Here is a 21,794-nt window from a genome sequence, read left to right as displayed (position 1 = left end):
AGATATGCAATTAAAAAATATTTCTCCTTTCTGACTGTATCTGCTGCATCTTACCCCTGACCAGCTGATCTGTTGTTAGTTTCTTATCTTTCAGATAATTTTTATGTTATTCCAAGTGTGTTCTCCTTTTGTAGACAGTGGTTGTATACTGTGTACATTTCTTGTACCTTGGGTTTTTTTTTTTTTTTAACTAAATAGATATTGAATATCCCTTCTTAAAGATCCTCTCTCTCACACACAAAGAACCAAGTATAGCCTAGGATTCAACAAGTGGTTTTAGAAGGTATTGAAAAGGCATTTTATTGCTGATTTGGCTCATAATTTTTCCCCCTTCTGGTAAATATGTTAACAAAAACAGTGATATTATATGTTATACCTCAGTGTTATGTGTTTGAGAAGTATGTCAGGTAGAAAGGATGTTAAGTATTTGAGATGGTTAAAAATCTACTTTTTTTTTTCCTGATAATTTGAGTCAGGCACTAATTGAAAGTTGCCTTAGCTTATTTTTAGCAAACTTTTCTTAGTTAAAATAGATAATGTAAACAAGATAGTAAGGTAATGCTTCAAACATTTGAAAAAAACAGCTAAATCAAGGCTAAATAAGAGCAGTGCTTTTCAAATTATTTTTTTTGGAGTGTATACATGGAGTTCTAGAAATTGTAGGATTATATACAGTTTTTTGTGCTTTCATTTTGATAAAGTCATCAGCATCTGCTGGGCTGTTGCATCATTATAACAAAAACTATTAACAAAATGGCCTACATTTGTATTTAATACTGTGTTTAACAGTATAACTTCCAAAATAGTCTTTTTCAAACTGGGATCTATGTCATAATATACTCAGAGGTTTTTGAGAACTTGTTTTTTCTTTAAAAGATGTACAAAGTTCAAGAAACACAGTTTTGGGAGAATTGTGTATATATAAATAATTGATATAGTAAATAGCAGTCAACATCATTTGTTTATTAATAGGTCCTTAATACTGCATTTAAGCCCATGTAAATGACCAAATCTGTTAGCTTTCTGATGATGTACTCTGCATTTGTTTGAAACTTAGTTTTAAAAGTACTTTTCCACTAATTTGAACTGACTTAATTCTCTTCAAGTTAAGAATGAATTAGCGAGTTTGTGTTTTTCTTATGTAATAAATACAGTTAATTTTTTTCCAATTCAGGAATTGATTCCGAAGGCCATGCAGCCAACTTTGTAGAAACGGAACAAATTGTGCACTACAGTGGGAGCAGGGCTTCGTTTGTACAGGCGAGTTCCCGTGTCTGTGAGGCGGCCGGCCAGCTGGTCTTTTCAGCTTGGATTGTGATTTCCTCTTATGTTGTTGAAGTTTATCTCCTTTTCTCTCCTTTTTAAAGTAATGTCGTAGTCTATGATATGGACAGAGTTCCCCTAGAATAAGGATATTCCGTTAAGCTGGCTGGCACTCAGCTTCCTCTGTTTCCGGCCCTTGAATTAAATCCCTACGGAAGAGAGTTGGACACGACTGAAGTGACTTTAGCAGCAGCAGCAGCAGGCGGCGCAGGGGTTGTGGAAATGGAGCATCTGTGTGCTTAACCCGTCAGACTTCTTCAGGGCAGTGAGGACAGGACAGGCAGCTGACCTACGCCTGACGGGACCTGCCATGCACTTCATTGTGACATAGTACCCAAGTAGTGGATCACTTGTTGATCAAGAGCATTAATGGCTAAAAATATTTTTAAGTTCATAAAGATATTCTTTTGAGAATGAATAAAGCAATTTTCTCGTTTTATTATAATGCCAAATTATATAGCAGACATAACTTGGTAATTTTTGCTTATAAATAAATTGATTTATTTTAGAATTTAGGAGAACCCCAACTGTCCACAAGTACATGTATGTAAAATCAGAAAAAGTCCTTTCCAAACGTTTCCCCACAAAATACGAATTTAGGAGCAGGTATGCATGAATTTATTTCATAGTTAGTAGGTCATATGTTCATTTTTCTATCTTTCAGTCATTGATACTTACATACCCCTGACAGAAAGCTGAGAAAAACAAGTTTGTGTGTGTGTTTTACATATGTTTCTTTTTACATATCTTCTCTTTTCTTGTAGACTCGAGGATCAATACCACTTTACTGGTCTCAAAGACCAAACCTCAAGTACAAACCATTGCCACTGATCAACAAAGTAGCAAATCATGTGTGTATCTTCCATGCTATTTTCATTGGTTATGAATAGAAGCTTAATGGAATTATAATTTGCATATAGAGCATGTATTTGTCCCTCACAAGTCAGGCTGCAGTGTCTTTGAGGCCTGGCACAGAGTGGACCTCTAAACCAAGAGGCTGTATAGATGGCATATTAAAATGTGGAAAAACAAATTGAACATAACAGTAAATTTTTATTTTAGAGATCTCGGTGAGATTTGCAACCTTATACTGTTTAAAATATTTAGTGTATTCTATTTGAGATTAAACTCAGAAATAAAATAGTAATATTGTAGCTCAGAGTAGACTGGCTTATAATTACTGCTTACTACATGGTATTAAGAATATCCAAAAGACAGCTTAATGTCATTCTCTTGAATATAGAGATAGGACATTTAAGGAGATCCTTTTAAACATCTTGTAAGTATTCTTGTAATCTGGCAAAGTATATAAATTTTTTTTTCCTCTCTAGATGGATGGTTTCCAAAGGCATTTTGATTCACAAATAATTATTTATGGAAAACAAGTCATAATCAACCTGGTATGTTTCTGCCTTACATTTCTTGGGGAACAAAACCTTAGCATCTTTTTTTTTTTTTTTTTTTAACATAACAAAATTTACCATTGTAACCTTTTTTAAGTGTGCAGTTCAGTGGCCTTAAGTTATTTTATAGTGTTGTACAACCATCACCACTGACCATTTCCAGAAGCTTTCATCATACCAGACAGAAGCTCAGTAGCCTAGTAACCTTCTATTATCCTTCTCACCTCAACTCCTGGTAACTCTGTTCTGCTTCTGTCTCTGTAGATTTGCCTGTTCTAAGTGCCTCATCTAAGTTATATTGCGTAATATTTATTCCTTTGTGTCTTGCTTATGTCTCTTAAGCAGAATGTCTTTCTTTATGTGGCTGAGTTACTTTGTCGTGTGTTTTCATTTTGAGCTGAGGACTCGGCGTCTCTGGTGGGCAGATCTGTGGTGTGCTTAGTTGCTCAGTCATGTCCCACTCTCTGTGACCCCATGGACTGGAGCCTGTCAGGCTTTTCCGTTCATGGCGATTCTCGAGGCAAGATTCCTGGAGTGAGTTGCCATGCCCTCCTCCAGGGGATCTTCCCAACCCAGGGATCAAACCCAGGTCTCCCGCATTGCAGGTGGAGTCTTTACTGTCTGAGCCACCAAGGGAGCCCAAGAATACTGGAGGGGATAGCCTGTCCTTTCTCCAGGCGATCTTCCTGACCCAGGAATCAAACCAGGGTCTCCTTCATTGCAGGCAGATTCTCTACCAGCTGATTACCAATTCTCTCAGCTTTTTTAAAGTAAAGAATATCTTAATTTCTCATTTTTGAATTATAGTTTTGCTAGATATAGAATTCTTGATTGACAGTCCTTTTTTTTTCATTTCAGTACATAAATATACCATCTCGTGGCTGTCTGGCCTCTAAGGTTTCTGAAGAGAAATTGGCATATAATTCTACTCAGAATCACTTGTATGTGATGAGTACTTTCTCTCTTGCTGCTTTTAAGATCCTCTCTTTAAGTAGTTCAATTATAATGTCTGATGTGAATTTCTTTGATTTGTCATATCTGGAGATTGGATACCTCTTGGATGTGAAGATCTCTGTATTTCATCAAATTTGGGAAGTTGTTTTGCCATTTTCTCTTTTTATAACCTCTCTGCCCCTTTCTTTCCTTTTTCTAGGACTCCTGTAATGAATATGTTGTATGCTCAGTGGTGTCCCAAGTCCCCTAGACTCTGTTCAGTTTTCTGATTCTTTTTTCTTTCTGCTCCTTCAACTTGATTATTTCATTTGTTCTATCTTCAAGTTTGCTGATTCTTTTTTTCTTCCTGCTCGAATGTGCTGTTGAACTCCTTTAGTGAATTTTTAGTTTCCCTTTTGTACTTCTCAACTCGAGACTTACTGTGTGGTTCCTTAGAATAATTTCTGTTTCTTTGATATTTTCTCTTTTTTTTTTTTTCCCCATATACTGTTTTCCTGATTTCCTTTACTTTTTTGTCCGTGTTTTCATTTAGCTCTGAGCATATTCAGGACAGTTATTTTGAAAGTTCTTTATAAATAAGGCTTCTATAGAGATTTCTGTCAATTTATCCTTTTCCATTGACTAAGCCTTGTTTTCCTTTTTTTTTTTTTTTTGTATACCTTATGATTTTGTTGTTGTTGAAAACAGGGCACTGGATGTACATAATGCAGTAACTCAGGAAGTCAGATTCTTCTTTCCCAGGGGTTTGCCATTGTTTTAGTTTTGATTGTTGAATGCTACAGTAATCCACTTGTTTTGAGACTTTTCCAAACTATTTTTGCAAAGACTGTTCCATGTGTATGCTCACTGAAGTCTCTATTCTTCTAGCTTGTGTTCAGCTAACAGTGTGGTAGAAATTTCCTTGAGTATCAGGACTTGAAATAGACAAAGGAAAAACCAAACAAGAGAACAGGCCCATTTCCCAGTTTCTGCTGACTGGGTCTGTGGCGGTGCAGTCCTCCACATATTTAGTCAGGCTCGCTCTGAAGCTAGGGATTAGCTTGAGGTGAAGCCTTAAGGTCTTTTTAGGATTTTTCTGAGTGTGCATTTTGCTTTGGTATGCACATGGCTTTCTGAAACCCTCCATGTATGTGGCTGCTTTTTAATATCCTAATTTTCCAAAGAGTTATCACTAACACCGCAGCTGCTTCTGCAGGCTTTAGATGGTCTTTTTTATGTCACCACCTGAAATATCTTGCCCTAGGCATCTGTTGGTTTGTAGTCCTCTTGCAGCTTATATGAGCAGTGTTGACTACTTTCCCTGCCTGTGTTCATGTTTATGCGGGACAGAGACCGCTGAGTTACTCCTTCAGATCAGAACAAAACATACACAATAGTTTGCAAATAAGTTCTCGTCTGCTTCCTCCAATTAGAGGAGAGGGACCAAGAACTATTGCTGCTGCTTAAGCTAAATTGTCACTGCACTGGAGAAAGGGTAAGGTAAGGGCAAGAAAAATGCTACAAAATTGTCCTCCAGATTTGAAGATGGCTTTATCTTGATTGGACATCTGCTTGGCTGCTAAAAACCTTTGATTGTTTTCCAGAGTTCCTACACATTTGGTTTAGACAGCATCTCTTTTCTCTGATGTTTTTGTGAGGGTACAAGAGCTTAAAGTTTCATAGTCTGCCATTTTGCTGATGTCACTGTCTCCTTTTAATTAAACTTAAAGCTATGGTGGTTTTAATTTTTTACAGGTAAATCAGAAGGGCTCAGAGAAGCCACTTGAACAGGCATTTGCAACAATGGTGTCTTCCTTGGGGAACGGAATGATCAGGTACCTCACTAGAAATCTGTTGTCAGGCTTTTCAGGTTAGATGTGCACTTCATGCACGTGCAAGTACATAGATCTCTCTCTAGACCTATTTCAGTTTGTTGTTTTCAAAGAGTGATTTTGTTTGCTTGAAATTTTCTCTGACATAATTCATGTTGCAGAATAACTTCTTTTTAAATTTTTATTGGGAGTGTAGTTGATTTACAATGTTGTGTTAGTTCCAGGTATACAGCAGGGTGAATCAATTATATATATACATATATCCACTCTTTTTTTTTTTTTAAGATTCTTTTCCCATATAGGCCATTACAGAGTCCTGAGTAGAGTTCCTTGGTTCCCTGTGCTACACAGCAGGTTCTTATTAGTTTTATCTTTTTATATATTATAGTGTGTATATATCAGTCCCAATCTACCAATTTATTCCCCACCACCCCATATCCCCTGGTAACCGTAAGTTTGTTTTCTGCATCCATGACTCTACTTACAAATAAGCTCATTTGTACAGAATAATTTAACAGTTGAGTTTTAATTTGAGTTTTGGTTAAAATCCTCTCCTTGAGGCTTTGTGTTGTCACAGCCTTTGGGTCTTTAAGGTACTCATGTCTGCCTGGTCCTGACCCCACACAAGTTGGAGCAATTTACTCTTGCCTGGTGGCCTTGTCTGGAGCCGCAGCTTGTCTCTCCTGTAAGTCACCAGACAACAGTTAGAAATTCTCTGTAGCTCTGTCAGAAAAGAGAGGGATCCTAAAACATTAGTAGCTGCCCTGTGGTTGTGTGCAGGGTGATGAGTCAGCCCATTTGGAGCATCCTGCATCCAGAAACTGGGCTAGGAGGTGGGGGTGTACTCAGGTAGGAAGTGGTCACAGGTAGTGGAGAAGGCTTTCAAAGAAATGGTACTGGGTTATTTGGGGACAATTTTTTTAAGCTATAGAAAATTTTAAACATAGAAAAAAGAGGACATAATGAACCTTTGGGGAAGAAATTAAGTTTGTTTTGTCCAACTCAAAAACTCCAGCAAATTCTTCAGACCCTTACTCCATGCACATTTCTGCCTTCTCACAGTGGAACCTGCCCAAACACACTTTGCATGAATCAGAGAAGTGATTCCTATCCAAGATGTCCCTTAAAATCTTCAGGGGAATTACTCAGAATATATCTAAGACCTGAAAAATCAGAATCTCTGGGTTTAAAGTCCAGCTTGTATCAAATATTCTAGAAAAAGTTTATCTGCTGGTTGCTGGGTACACCCCTGGTCAAGACCCTTTCTGTGCTTCAGAGGATCTCTGTAGGTAGCCTTGCCTCCAGGGTTTGCAGCAGAAGCTGCCTTTGAGAACTTGAGGCATATGTCAGTCTGCAGTTGTGCCCTTGGTGTTCCAGTGCTCTCGGAAGGCTCCTTCTGCTAAGAAGTGAAACCCTAAAGATATTGTTAGCGAAATACAATGATGTGAGACATATTCTGAAAAGACACAAATGTAATTTTAGAAGAATGTAAGCCGACAAACCCGAATGCATTTAGGTGCTAATGAGCCACTTAAATTCTTCAGACAAGTCTAGAGCTATGATCAGAGCTCTCCAAAAATAACTACAATGCCACCAGTTTTAACGGAGCTGCCTTTGAAAGTGCTTCCCCCACTCTCAGTCTGCCCAAAGTTTAGCTCACAGTTGGCTCACCTCTGTTTTTATGCTAAATATGTAAGGCCTCTCTGGAGAAGGAAATGGTAACGCACTCCAGTATGGAGAATCCCATGGACAGAGGAGCCTGGCGGGCTGCAGTCCATGGGGTCGCAGAAGAGTTGACCGCAACTCAGCAACAACAAGGCCCCACAGTTGGCTAACCTCTGTTTTTATGCTAGTGTCTAAGGCCCCTCTTCTCCCCTGAGACAACTGCTGAGGTGATAGAACTGCTCTCTTGACCTGCTGGAAGCCCACCCTGTATTGGTGTTTGATGTCCCCTCAGCCATTGGAGCCAGGAAGTCGCGCGGGAGCAGACGCCTAATCTGAATTTTGCTCTGTAGATGCGAGCGCAGTGTCCCTGTAGTCCTCCTCCTCCATGACCTGACTTGATGCTTGAATAGGAAGTTGGGTGGAAGTGGCATGTGTGAGAATCTTCAGGTACCCTGGTGCCTCGGTTCTTTGCATTCTTCTTCCTCTCTTGACTTTCAGGAGTTGGTTAATGATTTTCTCCCCCCTTCAAGGGGCAGCATTTTCAAATTCCTGGGAGGACACCTTCACTGTTAGATGTGTTCCAACTTTGAGATTTATGTCTCTTAAATATCAGATAACTGAAAACAGCCCATTACAGATTGACAGACTAGAAAGTTCTGTCTACCACATGCGGGTATGATGTATGGATATTGATAAAGTGAATATTTTGGCAGGATGAACAAGGAACAACCGGAGCAGGGGCCATCCTGTTTCTGTTCTCACCGCCTCTAGTGAGACTCACCAACACAGTCCAGCCCTCCTTGGACTGAATCGAGTCTGACCATTTGGAATATCTTAATTGATTGGAAAATCAGAAAGGGACCCTATTCTTGGCACCTGGGGGCAGAGAATAAATACACAGTAGATAACTCAGTTGGACAAGGCTACTTTATATTAACATGCCTCATTGCTGTGCCTGAGCTCATGTCTCTAGCCTTTTTCTGGGCTTGTTGACTCCTATCTTAGGGCCTCTAGAAGAACATGTAAAGATTCAAGTGTGTATTTTTTTCCTTCAGTAGATAAGAGCATGAGAAGGTCAGCATATCCGTGCATGCCTCTGTGTGTGTGTGTATGTATAGTGGTAAACCCAGCGTGAATGTATGTTCCTAGGTGAAATGTATTTAGAGAGGAGGATCAACTTATGAAGGTATTATTAAAGAAAAAAACGATGTAATTTTTAGTCCTGTCTGAATATCTTTTGTTTTGGTAGGTACATTGCCTTTGACTTCCATAAGGAATGTAAAAATATGAGGTGGGATCGGCTAAGTATTTTATTGGATCAGGTGGCAGAAATGCAAGATGAATTAAGGTAAGCTCTGCTGTTTCTCTGTGGAGACTGAGGGATGAGATAGGTGCATGCATTAATCATACATGTTATGCATTATCTAGCAGACCTACACATATAGTTCACTAGGTTGATACCACTGGTCTGTTCTCATTTTTACTTTGTTTTTTTTCCTAAAAGATTAGGCTTGGTGATATTTAAGTATTTTAAAATTCTTAAAAACAACCCAAGTCCAGGTATTTTCATATTTTTATGTATTCTACACATTTACAAATTTTTACATAATTAAAGTTAGTTTGCTACTGTTTTATGTTCAGTTCTTTTCACCAAATATTTTATCACTTTTTGTCGTTAGCCTACCAAGTCCCTGTAAGGTTAGCATTTAGTGGCTTTGCTGTGTTCCATTGTGTCATAGCTGCTGCTGCTAAGTCGCTTCAGTCGTGTCCAACTCTGTGCGACCCCACAGACGGCAGCCCAGCAGGCTCCCCCATCCCTGGGATTCTCCAGGCAAGAACGTTGGAGTGGGTTGCCATTGCGTTCTCCAAAGCATGAAAGTGAAAAGTGAAAGTGAAGTCGCTCAGTCGTGTCCGACTCTTACAGACCCCATGCACAGTTAGCTAAATGATCTTCTTCACATTGGGCAGCTGGTTCATTTCCTTTTCTCTTCCTTCCCCGAAAGACTGTGCCTCAGTGAATCACTGGGTATAAATATATTTTTACTTCTGTTAAATTGTTTCTTAAATTCTTCAGGGTAGGATAATGGACCAAAGGGTCTAAATATCTTTATGGTACTTATGTGTGTTAAGGTGCTAATTACTGTGTGGTTTCATAGATGGACTGTACTCTATGCACGTCAGTCTTTACCTGTTTTAGAGCCAGAAGTAGGAACCTGGAAGCTAGTCTCATTTTGTTTTTGCCTTTGTAGTTCTAATCCTGGCAAGCCAAATGTACCATGTTAATTTCAGTTTCATGGTAACATAGTAAAGCTTCTACTATAGTCATTTGCTCAGCTTTAAGAAAAATATATTTTTATACATATTAAGTAATCCCGGATGCTAAATTGCTCAGTCATGTCCAACTCTGTGCAACCTCATGGACTGTGGCCTACCAGGCTCCTCTGTCCATTGGATTCTCCAGGCAAGAATACTAGAGTGGGTTGCCATTTCCTTCTCTAAGAATTGCCTCTGCCTACTCTTTAATTACAACCTTTTGTTTCATGTTTGTTCCAGTAATCCCAGCTATAGTTAGTTTAATCTGCTTTTTTCCCCCACCACCTGCCCTTCCCCATGAGGTTTTGTTTTGAGCATAGCTAGTGTAGAGGGATTGACCTATATCATTATTGGCGTGTAGAGAAACATTGTCTGGGGGGTATTTCCTTGAGTTCACCTGTTAATTGCAGCCCCACGAGAGTTAAGAAAGAAGGAGAGAGTGACGCCAAAAGCTGTGTCCATTGCACTCACCATGTTCCACAGGGACAGTAGACACCTTACACGAAACTATGACGTTCAGATGACCTCTCTGCACGTTTGGGGGAAAGTGAAAAGAATCTGGGCTTTGGGGCCCTATCCAGAGTGTTTGAAATCTCAATTTGCCTCTTACTAGCCATGTGAACAGGAGCAAGTTAGTTATCTTCAAGCCTTGATTTCTCCATCTGGAAAGTAGAGATAATACTACTTATCTCGTAGACCTGTTCTGTAGTTTAAGAAGTAATATTTATGAAATATGTAGTGTTTATTTTATAAGTACTAATGGGATGCCAGCACTCACATGCACTCTACATACCCTAATTGAACCTCACCAGTTTGGAATGAACCTCTTGTAGATCTTTAGTCTAAACACATTCTTCTAAGCTGTTCTTTTTCTTCTTCTTTTGGCGTCCTGACAGACGGTATCTTAGTTTCCTGACCGGGTACCTCACTCGTGTCCCCTGCATTGGAAACAACGAGTCTTAACCACTGGACTGCCAGGGAAATCCCTTAAGCCCTTGTTTTTTAAGGTCATGATTTTTAGCCTGTGGTGAATCTATTTGTTGTATTTCCCCTTTACTTTTTGATTTTAGGGAATAATTGTGGTTAATTTAATACTGTTTAGTATTCATTGTATTTTCTGTCCCATACACTCTGCCAAGCACTTTATATGCATCATACATGATCTCTTTTAACTGTAGCGCAGCCTGTTGGTGCTGCTGTCTCCAGTTTGTGGGTGACAAAATATAGGCTCTGAGAAATTAGGTTATTTACTTAAAATTACACAGCTAGTAACCTGCCCAGGAACTAAGGCTAGCAAACTTTGTTGGCAAAGTCTGCGCTCTTCACCGCCACACTGTATGTTGTCACATTTTGAGGTTCGTAAAATCTGAACAGATTGTTAAATATGATGGGATCACAGGAGCTGGTAACTGTGTTTGGCTCCCATGCAGACATCTGGATGGTTCAGGGGAGAAAGTAAAACAGATTTTTCAAATAATGCCCTATGATACCCTATAAACCGTGTGCTACTTGCATATATTAGCCATTTTAAGAAGGGATTTTTTTTTTTTCCTGATAAGGGATTTTAAAATGTTTTTAATGCACAATATCCAGTCTTTTCTTCAGAGATTCTTATTCAGTTTATTTCTGAGTTTGTTAAAAATGAAGGTCAAGCATGTTCATTTTTAACGAACAACTCAGGGAGTTCTGATGCAGCACAGGGGACTGAGGAAGGGGACATGTCAAAGGAAGCCCTCTTCTGGCCCTGGAGAATGTGTTGCCCATTGCATCTGTTACAATACTCCCAACTCCTTTTTCACATCTGTGGGGTGAAGTGACCTTGATGCTACAGTTGTTTTGAGGCAGAGTCTGTCTTGCCTGTTCTGTTCAAACTTCCTTTCGGTCTTTGGTAATCAAATATCCCTGAACTGTACATTTCCTGTCTGTCCTTTAATTTACCGGCTTTAATACTGTTTCTGACATAGACCTGTGTTATAAGAGGACTGTCCTTAGTGGGAGGGCTTCTCTGATAGCTCAGAGTAGAATCAGCCTGCAATGCAGGAGACCCCGGTTCAATTCCTGGGTTGGGAAGATCCCCTGGAGAAGGGATAAGGCTACCCACCCCAGTATTCTTGGGCTTCCCTTGTGGCTCAGCTGGTAAAGAATCTGCCTGCAATGCAGGAGACCTGGGTTTGATCCCTGGGTTGGGAAGATCACTTGGCTGGCTTTGGTATGAGAGTGTTTATACAAATATGTTTTAGTTATTTTCTAGTGGACCCAGCTGGCTCAGTGCTGAGTAACCAGGAGGGCGTGTTCCGCAGCAACTGCATGGACTGTCTGGACAGAACCAACGTGATCCAGAGTCTGCTCGCTCGCCGTTCACTTCAGGCCCAGCTTCAGGTGCACGTGCTTTTTTTCTTTTATTAAGGAAACAATTTTTGAAAACCAATAACAAAACCCATTCACATGCCCCCACCCTAACCCAGCTCTTTGTGGTTTTGTGTCTTGGCATCCATGGGTGTAGTTTGTGCATGACCACGGTCAGTGTGTGTATACAGTTTTAAAGTTTTCTATTTTGCTCTAGCATTATAGTTTTTTAAGAGTTGTACCGTTGTGCTATAATTCACTAAGCCATTTAGGTTGCTACATTTTTGGCTTATAAATAAGATTGTAGAGAATACACCTGTGTATAATATTATTAGCTTGAATTATTTGAGTTAACTCCTACTGGATTAAAGAGAATTTGTACTTTCCAAGGGGCTTCCCAGGTGGCACTGCTTGCCAGTGCAGGAGACATAAAAGATGGGGGTTTGATTCTTGGATGGGGAAGATCCCCTGGAGGAGAGCATGGCAACCCACTCCAGTATTCTTGCCTGGAGAATCCCATGGACAGAGGAGCCTGGTGGGCTACAGTTCATAGGGTTGCAAAGAGTTTGACATGACTGAAGCGACTTCGCATGCATGCATACTTTCCAAGAGGGTTACACCAGTTTACCCGTAATACTAGCCAGCAATAATAATAGAATCTTGACAACATTAAATATTTTTACTTAGAAAGGTTTTCTTTTCTAACAGTACAGAGTAGTACCTCTAAGTTGTTTTTGTTTGCATCTCTTTTATTGTTGGCAAGGGATGTTAACACCCAGGTAAATACTTCGTGACACAGCTTTGCTTCACCAGTGTGACTGTGTTGTTGAGAAAGAGTAGGTATAAATAGTTTCTTTTGTTTATATATGGAATTAAAAATACATACAGCCTAGATTTCCAGACCGCAGTGGTGTTTGTTGCAGGGAGCAAACAAAATGCATCCCAAATGATTTCCTGCCTAAGTAATTTGTGAGCTTTCATCTTTGTTTATGGCAATTCTGTGGGACTCGGGGAAGAATTGTGGAGTAAAACACCTCCCCGAATCCTCACGTGGTCTTGCCGAAGGCATGGTCACTGCCTTTGAGTACTCTCTTGTTTGTGATACGGTGTCCTTGTCAGTCTGATGGATTTACTTCAGAGGATATTTTTCTATAGAAACCATATTGGGACTCGTTGTTTCCAAGGCTGATTAACAGAAATCTATTGGACTAGGTTCTGTAATGTGTATTTAACTAATTTACATACTAAAAACAGTGCTATAAAAGCTCAGCAACCTGCACAGAGCCTTGGGCAGGAGCCTTTCCAGCCTCAGGGCCCGCTGACGTGGGCCCTCCAGCTGAGCCTGTCCCCTTCCAGAGAGGGCCGATCACTGGAGTGGGCAGGCCCTGTGCTGGGGGAGTGAGGGAGGGGTCATCGGAGGCAAGCAGTGAAGATAGTGGTTCTAAGAGGGTTGCGGGTCCAAGACAAAGACTAAGGCAGGAGTCCCTAATCTGTGGTCAGTGAACTCCCAAAGGGGAATCCCTAGAGAGACTCAGGCTGCCCGGAGTCCTGTGAGATGATATGCAAAGGGCTGTGCTTCGGTGCAGTTTGTAGGGAGGGAGGGAGGTAGCATTTCCCAGTTCTCAACGGGCCCCTGGGTCAGGGGTAAGTATGGAGTCAGCAGTCTGGGGTGGTGAATTGTGCAGCGGGTAGAGGGTCCAGGTGAGGGAAGGTTGTGGGGGCGGCAGGGAAGGAGGGAGCACTGACTGCATACTCCCCGTCTCTCCCTCTGCCCCTGTCTCTGGGTTTACACAGTCCTGCTGCTGGTGCTGTGGTCTGGGGCTCAGGGGAGAGAGGGGCTGTGGGCAGATGGGAGCCCAGAGAGAGGCTCTGCAGCCGTGCCGAGCAGGAGAGGGCTGTGGTCCCTGCGTACAAGGAGAGCATCTCCCGCCTGCAGCCAGCAACCGCGTGAAACTCTCTGGAGACATTGTTTTTTGTTCCTAAATCACATGTACTGAAATCTGTAACATGTAAACATGGGTATGATTCTTATTCCAGAGACTAGGAGTTTTGCATGTGGGACAAAAGCTTGAAGAACAAGATGAATTTGAGAAGATTTACAAAAATGGTAGGTCATTTCTTGAACAGAGGCAAGGTTATTCAAATTTTGAAATAAATATTTTGGATTTAGAGCATTGGTTGTCAGTGGTTATTAACTGATTTTTCCTTCCCCGCACCCCCACAGCCTGGGCTGACAATGCAAATGCTTGTGCCAAACAGTACGCGGGGACTGGCGCCTTGAAGACTGACTTTACCAGGCAAGCCATGCGCTGAAATTGCATTCCAGTCCAGGGGTGCATACTTCCGGGGCATGGAGATCGCTCGGGCAGCTTTTACCCAAGAGCACCTACCGGTGCCTGGGCCTCACTCCTGACCGTCAAGCTGGGACTCAGGGGAGATGAGGCCCAGGCCCCGGTGGCTTCTTCGCGTCCCTGGGTGAGTCAGGTGCACAGTGGGGTCGAGCACCGTGGCACCTCAGCTCCTCTCACCCGCCCGCTGTGCACCTGCCTCACCCCAGGCCCATTCGGCAGGTCTGGGGAGGGGCCTGAGACTGCCTGCGTGATGCTGGGGCTGGTTTCAAGGACCATACTGGGTAGTGAGAGGTTGGAACGTTTTGAATTTGTTACAAACGTGGCTGGGTCTTTTTTCCTGCTGTATGGATTCCCTGGGAGCAAGATAAGATTTCTAGTCTGTTTACTTTATACCACTTAACCTGGGCTATGTGTTTTTCTTCTGATTTCTTGTCTTTGCGAGTGGAACTGAGCGTGTTCCCGCTTTGTGTCTACTTTGGTAACGCTTCGGAAAGAGGGTCACATTGCCTGGACTCAGTACTGGTTTCTTTTGTGAGATGTCTCCTTTATATATTCAGGATTTGTTAAAAAAAAAAAAAAACCTTTATAATTTACTTATCTCCATACCACGTACTTATTAGCTATAAACAGTGTGAGAATTTAATATGCAAATCTGTAACTCAAAACTTAACCTTTTATTTAACCAGAACTGGGAAGAGAACTCAGTTGGGACTTATAATGGATGGCTGGAACTCATTAATACGGTATTACAAGAACAACTTTTCTGATGGATTTAGACAAGTAAGTTTGTTTTCTCATGCTAATTTGTGGTTATTTGGTGGCTGTATCTTTGTACTGTTCCCCATACCTAATTTGGGAGTTATTATTTTCCTTTTTTTCTATTCTAGGATTCCATAGACTTATTTCTTGGGAACTATTCAGTGGATGAATTAGAATCTCATAGTCCTTTAAGTGTTCCAAGAGATCTGAAATTCCTGGCTGTAAGAAATCTTTATGTTTTTTAAGTTGTTAATAGCATTGTGACTGAAAGTATAGATGGGCCAGCTCCCCTTGACATAAAACATTATGTGTTGTTCTAAATGGAATATAAATACTTAAGTTGCCACAAGGAGCAGATCAGGGAGAATAGTGTGGTAACTTTGGAATGTTGTCTTCTTTCAAACTTGAGTGTCTTTTGCAGATCCTTTTTGTTTTTTGATTTTTACAGCATTGTCTTGGTTTCTGCTGTACAACAGCGTGAATCAGCCATAATTATACATATAGCCCCTCTCTGTTGAGCCCCCCTCCGCTCTCCGCATCCGGCCCCTCCAGGTCATCACAGAGGGCCACGCTGGGCTCCCTGTGTTACACAGCAGCTCATCACCAGCTCTCCATTTTAAACATGATAGTGTATACACGTCAGTGCTGTTTTATCCACTTGTCCCTCTCTCTGCCTCCCTGTGTCCACATGTCCATCCTCTACATCCGTATTTCCTGCCCTGCAGATAGGTTCATCAGTACCATTTTTCTAGATTCCACATATATGGGTTAATATGTAGTATTTGTTTTTCTCTTTCAGACTTCACTCTGTAGAACAGGCTCTGGGTTCATCCACCTCACTAGAACTGACTCAGATTTGTTCTTTATGGTTGAGTAATACTCCATTGTATATATGTACCACATTAAAAAACAAATCTATAAACAATAAATGCTGGAGAGGATGTGGAGGAAAGGGAACCCTCCTTCACTGTTGGTAGGAATGTTGCTGCATAGCCATTATGGAGAAAAGTATGGAGTCCTTACAAAAACTAGGAGTACATCTACCGTATGACCCAGCAACCCCACTCGTGGGCATATACCCTAAGAAAACCATAGTTCTAAACGACACTCACCCCAGTGTTCATCGCAGCACTGTTTACAGTAGCCAAGACTTGGAAGCACCTAGATGTCCATTGCAGACGCTGTTTAGGTGGGAGAACACAGACGCGGAGCAGGTGTGAGGCTCTCGTTTCAGGGAGACTCTGCTCCCCCCGAGGTTCAGGGATCGCTGGAGGCAAACTTGTGACGCGGCAGTCAGTGTATGTTTTTGGCACGTCTCTCATTTTTGACTCGTTCACCAGACTTTGCAGGAGCCTCTCTGGGGTTTTCATGCCAGCGGGCAGGGTGTCCTGGACTGGGGTGCCTAGAGTCTGCGTGCACATCTGGGGGACCTCCCTCCACTTTCTTCAGATCTTTTAACCTGTTTGAAGATCTGGGCAGTTATGATCAAAACTCGAATGATGTTTTGCTGAAAGAAAGGTGTTTTGAATATTAGGTGCAGAAGCATTCTGTTGTCTTTCAGGGAAAGCGGACAGCTGATTTTACAACCATTGATTAGCATCTTACGTGATGGTTTGTCTCTCTGTTTCCTTTTCCAGCTGCCTATTATCATGGTTGTTGCCTTTTCCATGTGCATTATCTGTTTGCTGATGGCTGGTAAGTCTGCACTCATTTCACATTCTTACATTCATCTTTTAGAATGTTGAACTTTCCTGTACAGCATCTTAAGTTTGCGCCTGCTCAGTACATGGTGTGTCCCTGTTAAACTGAATGAGTAAAGGGAGCAGGTGAGGTGAGTCCTTAGATGTGACAGGAAGGAAAATGTATACTTGGTAGCTTGATTGCGTGTTTTTTTCCATTTAAGCTTTTTACTTTTTTTTTTTTCCTCGTTACCAAAGTAATACATAGTAATTACAGAAAATACAATTAGACAAAAAAGAAAATGTTATCACCTTGTCTTTCAGAGATAAGCTAATTACTCTTAACATTTTGATGTTTTAATCTTTATAGGTGTGTATTTTTTTTTCAAAAGGCAGATCCTATAAACATTTTAGTACTGTTTTTTTCACTAAGCAGTATAAATATTTCCCCATGTCTTTTACTTTGAATGGCTGCAAAGTATTCCGTTGATGGATGTATAGTTTATGTAACCAACCACCTATTGTTGGGCAAGTCAATATTATTATAGATTAATACATTACTTACTAAATTTAAATAGAAACATTGCCTAGGAACATGAGCTAACAAACAAGTGTTACTGGTTTTCTTTTTCCTCTCAGTATTTTCCTCTGTCACTAAGTTAATGAGGTTAAGTTACTTAGCTGCTTATTTAGTAATATTCAGTGCTCTGAGAATGAGAGTCTGTGATGCTTGTGTTTTGCCTGGAGGTTCAGCCTCCGGCACTTGGAAGGGGCACCTCTGGGCTCAGCCTCCGTCCTGAAATCGCTGGGCTGACAGGCTCCCCTCTCTTCGAGTGTCCCTTTGTTCTCCCCTGCACAGACCTCAGCTCCCCCTTTCTGGTTTCCCTCAAGAGCACTTTCCTCTCCTAACAGCATAAGCACTGAGGGCTTTCTTCTTCAGAGGTGCTCTGCTCCATGGGGTCCAGCATCCAGCGTGCGTTTCTAGTTTGCTAGTGTGCGAGTGCTTTGCATACTTGCTCATCTTTCTTAGTGCCTCGGCAACGTTTTGAAGGCAGAGACCTGTCTTTCTTACCGTTTTACCTCCTGTGCCTAGGATACAGGGCGTGCGTCTAAGTTGCCTCAGCCATGTCCAACTCTTTGTGACCTCCTAGACTGTAGCCCACCAGACTTCTCTGTCCATGGGATTTCCCAGGCAAGAATACTGGATACAGGAAGCCCTCAGCAAAAGTTGCCTGAGTTAAGGCCTCCTGTTCACCCCTCACACTAATTCTGCTAGCTTCTCCAGGGGCGGCTCAGAACCTGCTCATCTCTGTAATCCCCACGTCTTCAGCAGTGAAGGTGGTCACGACACGGGAAGGAGCTGCCCTCCTGTTACTCTAGGGCAGAGGTTAGCGAATGTTTTCCAAAAAGAGCCAGAAAATAAGTATTTTAGATTCTGCAAGCTACATATGGTCTCTCTTGCACACCGTTTTTGCAGCTGTTTGAAAATATAAGAACTCTCACAGTACGAAAACAGGCCGGGGGCTCTCGAGTGCCGCATGGCTGTGTGCCATGGCGGGGCTCTGTGTCACATTCGGGGCAGGAAGGAAAAGGAGGGGCCTGTGGACCGTGCTGCTCACGGTTCAGTCCATGCCTTGGTCCTCTGACTTCTTTCTTTAACACACTGCCCAGTGGATGCTTTTTTCTGGGAGCCACTCCACTGTTGAGTTAGCTTTATCTTGGTCTTTGTATACACACACATTTCCTTGTAGAATGTCTGCAAAGGCAGGGACGTCAGGACTGAGACTCAGCTGGAACAAATGGACCATTCCTTTGGGGAGTGACCCAGGGTGGACTTGTGAGGAACCCCCTTTCTCTTTATCCAGAAAGAGCTTTAAAACCCAGAGCTGCCAGAATTAGCACCTGTACAATTGTGAATGTTTCCAAGTGAAGACAGACTGGATGCTGTGGGTAGTAATCTCTGATATTAGTTAGTTGTTGTAACATAATGATCTTTATGGTGTTTAGATATGACAGTGTTTGATTTCTAGCCCCTACTTTGGTTTTTAGTGAAAGTCGCTCAGTTGTGTCCGACTCTTTGCAACCCCATGGACTATACGGTGCATGGAATTCTCCAGTCCAGAAATACTGAAGTGGGTAGCCTTGCCCGTCTCCAGGGGACCTTCCCGACCCAGGAACCAGACCCAGGTCTCCCACATTGCAGGCAGATTCTTTACCAGCTGAGCCACAAGGGAACCCCAAGAATACTGGAGTGGGTTGCCATTCCTTTCTCCGGGGGATCTTCCAGACCCAGGGATCAAACCCGGCTCTCCTGCATCGCAGGCGGATTCTTTAATGTCCGAGTCACCAGGGGAGTGTAGGCAAGTGGTTCTCACATGTGGTCTCTTGACCAGCAGCATCAGCATAATCTGGGAGCTTGTGAGAAAGGCAGCTTCTGGGGCCCTGCTCCAGCCCTGCCGAAGCACACAGGCTGGGGGTGAGCCCAGCAGCTGATGCTGTTTCCAGCCCTGAAGAAGCTTCTCAAGCCAGCCAGAGTTAGAGAATCACTGTTCAAACCTTAACTGAGAGGTTCTTACGTTTTTCCTTTGGATGTGTTTGTAAACTTTAATGCTATCAAGATGTGCTAAACAGCTGAAAGCTGGAACTAGTGTCAATAAAATGACTTGTTATTTATCCGCTCTTTGTTTTTTAAAATCAACAGGTGACACCTGGACAGAAACACTGGCCTATGTGCTCTTCTGGGGAGTCGCAAGCATTGGAACATTTTTTATTATTCTTTACAACGGCAAAGACTTTGTTGATGCTCCCAGATTGGTCCAAAAAGAAAAGATAGACTGAATTTGTGTCTGTGGAAAGCGGCTTGGCCTGGAAGATTCCATAATGCAGAACTGGAGTCTTTACTGACCCGCTTTCCACGGCAGCTGAGGTGTTTGTAAATCGTTTATCCAGGAGCACATCTTGTGCTTGGTATGGGGGTGATGACTTAGAGTTGATCTGGTGTCACTGCCTTGATGATCTCTTTACTATTAGGCTAGTTATATTTATAATTTGAAGCTAGTCTATAATTAAAATGTAACCTGAATTCAGCTCACAGAATGGAAGGAACCTATTCATCTTCAGTTTAATCAGCCATTGGAGAATGAGTAATATATTTAAAAAAATCTAGCTTCTTCCCTCATTTCAAACAGTGAAATTATTTTTCTAGCTCAGTTTATTGTCACTGTAGAAGCAGTTGCTATTAGCAGGCTTACTTTTCCGTATACCTTAGGACTTTTCTTAACAGCTTAACAGTAAGCTAACTCTAGTCTGTTCATAACTTGTAAATCTCCTATATAGATCAGATAGTTGGACGAAATTGTCCATGACTACGTAGTAGGAAAGAGGAGACCAGGGTCTGGTGTTCCTCTCAAGTTCTGGTTGGGCTGCCTTATGAGTTCAGTCAGCTTGAACTGTGCAGTTTAAGTGTGATGAAAAAAGTTCAGATATACTCTATCTTTTTTAAAAGGTGTAAATGAAATCAGCGAATGTAAAGTCTATTCCTCATGCTAGAGGTCCAAAGCCTCCTTGGTCTTCAGGATTGCCCCCGTGTGGGAAACGCCCTTGGTTGGTCAGCTCCTCCTCCTGGCCCTTGTGCTTTCCTAGGGTCTTTCTTCGAGACATGCAGGTCCCTGAGCACGTCTCATGCCGAATTCCATGTTGCACTTGGAGGCAGCAGCTGCTTTCCACTCAACGGTAGTGTTGACACTTTTCCCTCTGTAATTATTTTTGTCAGTAAGTGTGTCTGAAATTTAGTGCTTCCAGGTAGTTATCGTTCTCCAAATCAAGGACCAACTTACAGCTTTAATTTATGTGCAGAAATAAACCTGAAAAATATACTTTAGAAGCTGTGCATAGTTCTAATTATAAGTCGGAAACTGTATATTGAAATTGTAATTATGAGATTTAAAAACTAGAAAGTATCTAAGGTAGTGTAAATGCCACTATTTTAAAATAGTTCAATTAAATACTGCTGCAATATTTGTGTTGTGCTTGAAAATATGTACAGTTTTTTTCCCCAATGGTAATACCTTTTCTTGTCCTTAAATATCTCTAAAAAGCGCCTTGATTTTAACATCACCTTTTTTCCAACATTATCGTTTATAAACATTAATAAGAGTTGTTGCTTTTAGAAACTCTAAAGGAAATAATAGCTGAAAAACCCTCTGTAGCTTAAAGTCAGTCATTAACACTCACAATAGGGTAAGTAATTAGAACTGCCTACTCTTAACTTGTAAATAAGCATCATTTGTTCCAAAGAGGAAATATCAAAACTCGGTTCATGTCTACTGTGATGTATCGTCAGATGCTACTGGGCATTTCACATTAAGAACTTATGTCAACAACCACGACAAAGACCAAATCTGAACTGCTGATGTGGCTGTTTCGCAGTGAATGGGCTAATGTTGGTGTGTTAGACCTTGAGGTGTTAATATTTCAGAAACCTGCAGTGATTTTATTCCTAAATTCATGTACTGTCTCATCTATAAGTGAAAATAAAATGACATATTCTTTTCTAACTAATGTTGGTGTCATTCCTATACCTTGTCTTCAAAGGGATATTCTTTTTTATTTCAGAATTGTAAGAATCATGCAAAGCAGTGCACGGTCATTATTATCTTTATTATGTTCTTTGCCACATAGGCCTCTCCGTCTTGGCAGGTTGGTTCATCAAAGCCAGTAAGTCACAGTCTTCTTCAGCCTCATGTCCGAAGGGTCCTCTTATCACGTGTGCCATATTCTGTGCACTAGAAACAAGTCACTGGGTCAGCGCACTCGGGGTGGGGACCACACGTGCGAATGCAGGGCGGGGGGCTCCCTGCAAGTCTGGTCGCATAGCCTGGAAGGAGGGGAGCAATCCAAAGTCGTGATTCAGAGCTGGTGAGAATCAGGTGTTTCCTGTGCTGTGCCTTTGGGTCTTCTGACCATTTCTGTTAGATTGCTTGTCTTTAAAGATTTGTTGGAATCCTTGTCTGTAGGGGAATTTGCTGTTGGTTATGTGTACTATATGTATCTTCTAGTCTGTGACTTCTCTTTTCATTTTCTTGTGACTTTTGGTGAAAGAAGGATGTCATTTCAGTGGTGGTGAATTTACCAAAAATTCCCTCCCACCACTTGTGCCTGGGTAAGGCCACATGGCTCAACTCCAAGGGG

General features: G+C 41.6%; 1 protein-coding gene across 3 annotated transcripts in view; it reads left to right on the top strand.

The window, feature by feature from the left end:
- The window catches only part of SACM1L (SAC1 like phosphatidylinositide phosphatase), a 71,634-nt gene extending 50,474 nt beyond the window's left edge, over positions 1 to 21,160 (top strand). For 2 of the 3 annotated variants that reach the window (XM_081526024.1, XM_081526022.1), the window contains 12 exons: positions 1,175 to 1,260; positions 2,088 to 2,174; positions 2,655 to 2,723; positions 5,415 to 5,494; positions 8,406 to 8,504; positions 11,710 to 11,848; positions 13,853 to 13,922; positions 14,040 to 14,112; positions 14,853 to 14,946; positions 15,054 to 15,146; positions 16,563 to 16,620; positions 19,306 to 21,160. In XM_081526024.1, the coding sequence (XP_081382150.1) occupies positions 1,175 to 1,260; positions 2,088 to 2,174; positions 2,655 to 2,723; positions 5,415 to 5,494; positions 8,406 to 8,504; positions 11,710 to 11,848; positions 13,853 to 13,922; positions 14,040 to 14,112; positions 14,853 to 14,946; positions 15,054 to 15,146; positions 16,563 to 16,620; positions 19,306 to 19,442 (1,085 nt within the window). In that variant the 3' untranslated portion in view covers positions 19,443 to 21,160. Of the gene's footprint in view, positions 1 to 1,174; positions 1,261 to 2,087; positions 2,175 to 2,654; positions 2,724 to 5,414; positions 5,499 to 8,405; positions 8,505 to 11,709; positions 11,849 to 13,852; positions 13,923 to 14,039; positions 14,113 to 14,852; positions 14,947 to 15,053; positions 15,147 to 16,562; positions 16,621 to 19,305 lie in introns of all 3 variants that reach the window. The other variant, XM_081526023.1, reaches the window with a different exon arrangement.
- Positions 21,161 to 21,794: the final 634 nt, after the last annotated feature.

This window comes from Giraffa tippelskirchi, chromosome 9 (assembly GCF_054371585.1).
Source record: "Giraffa tippelskirchi isolate mGirTip1 chromosome 9, T2T-mGirTip1v1.2.pri, whole genome shotgun sequence".
NCBI classification, from domain to species: Eukaryota; Metazoa; Chordata; class Mammalia; order Artiodactyla; family Giraffidae; genus Giraffa; species Giraffa tippelskirchi.
This window is presented reverse-complemented; position numbering and strand designations above follow the sequence as displayed.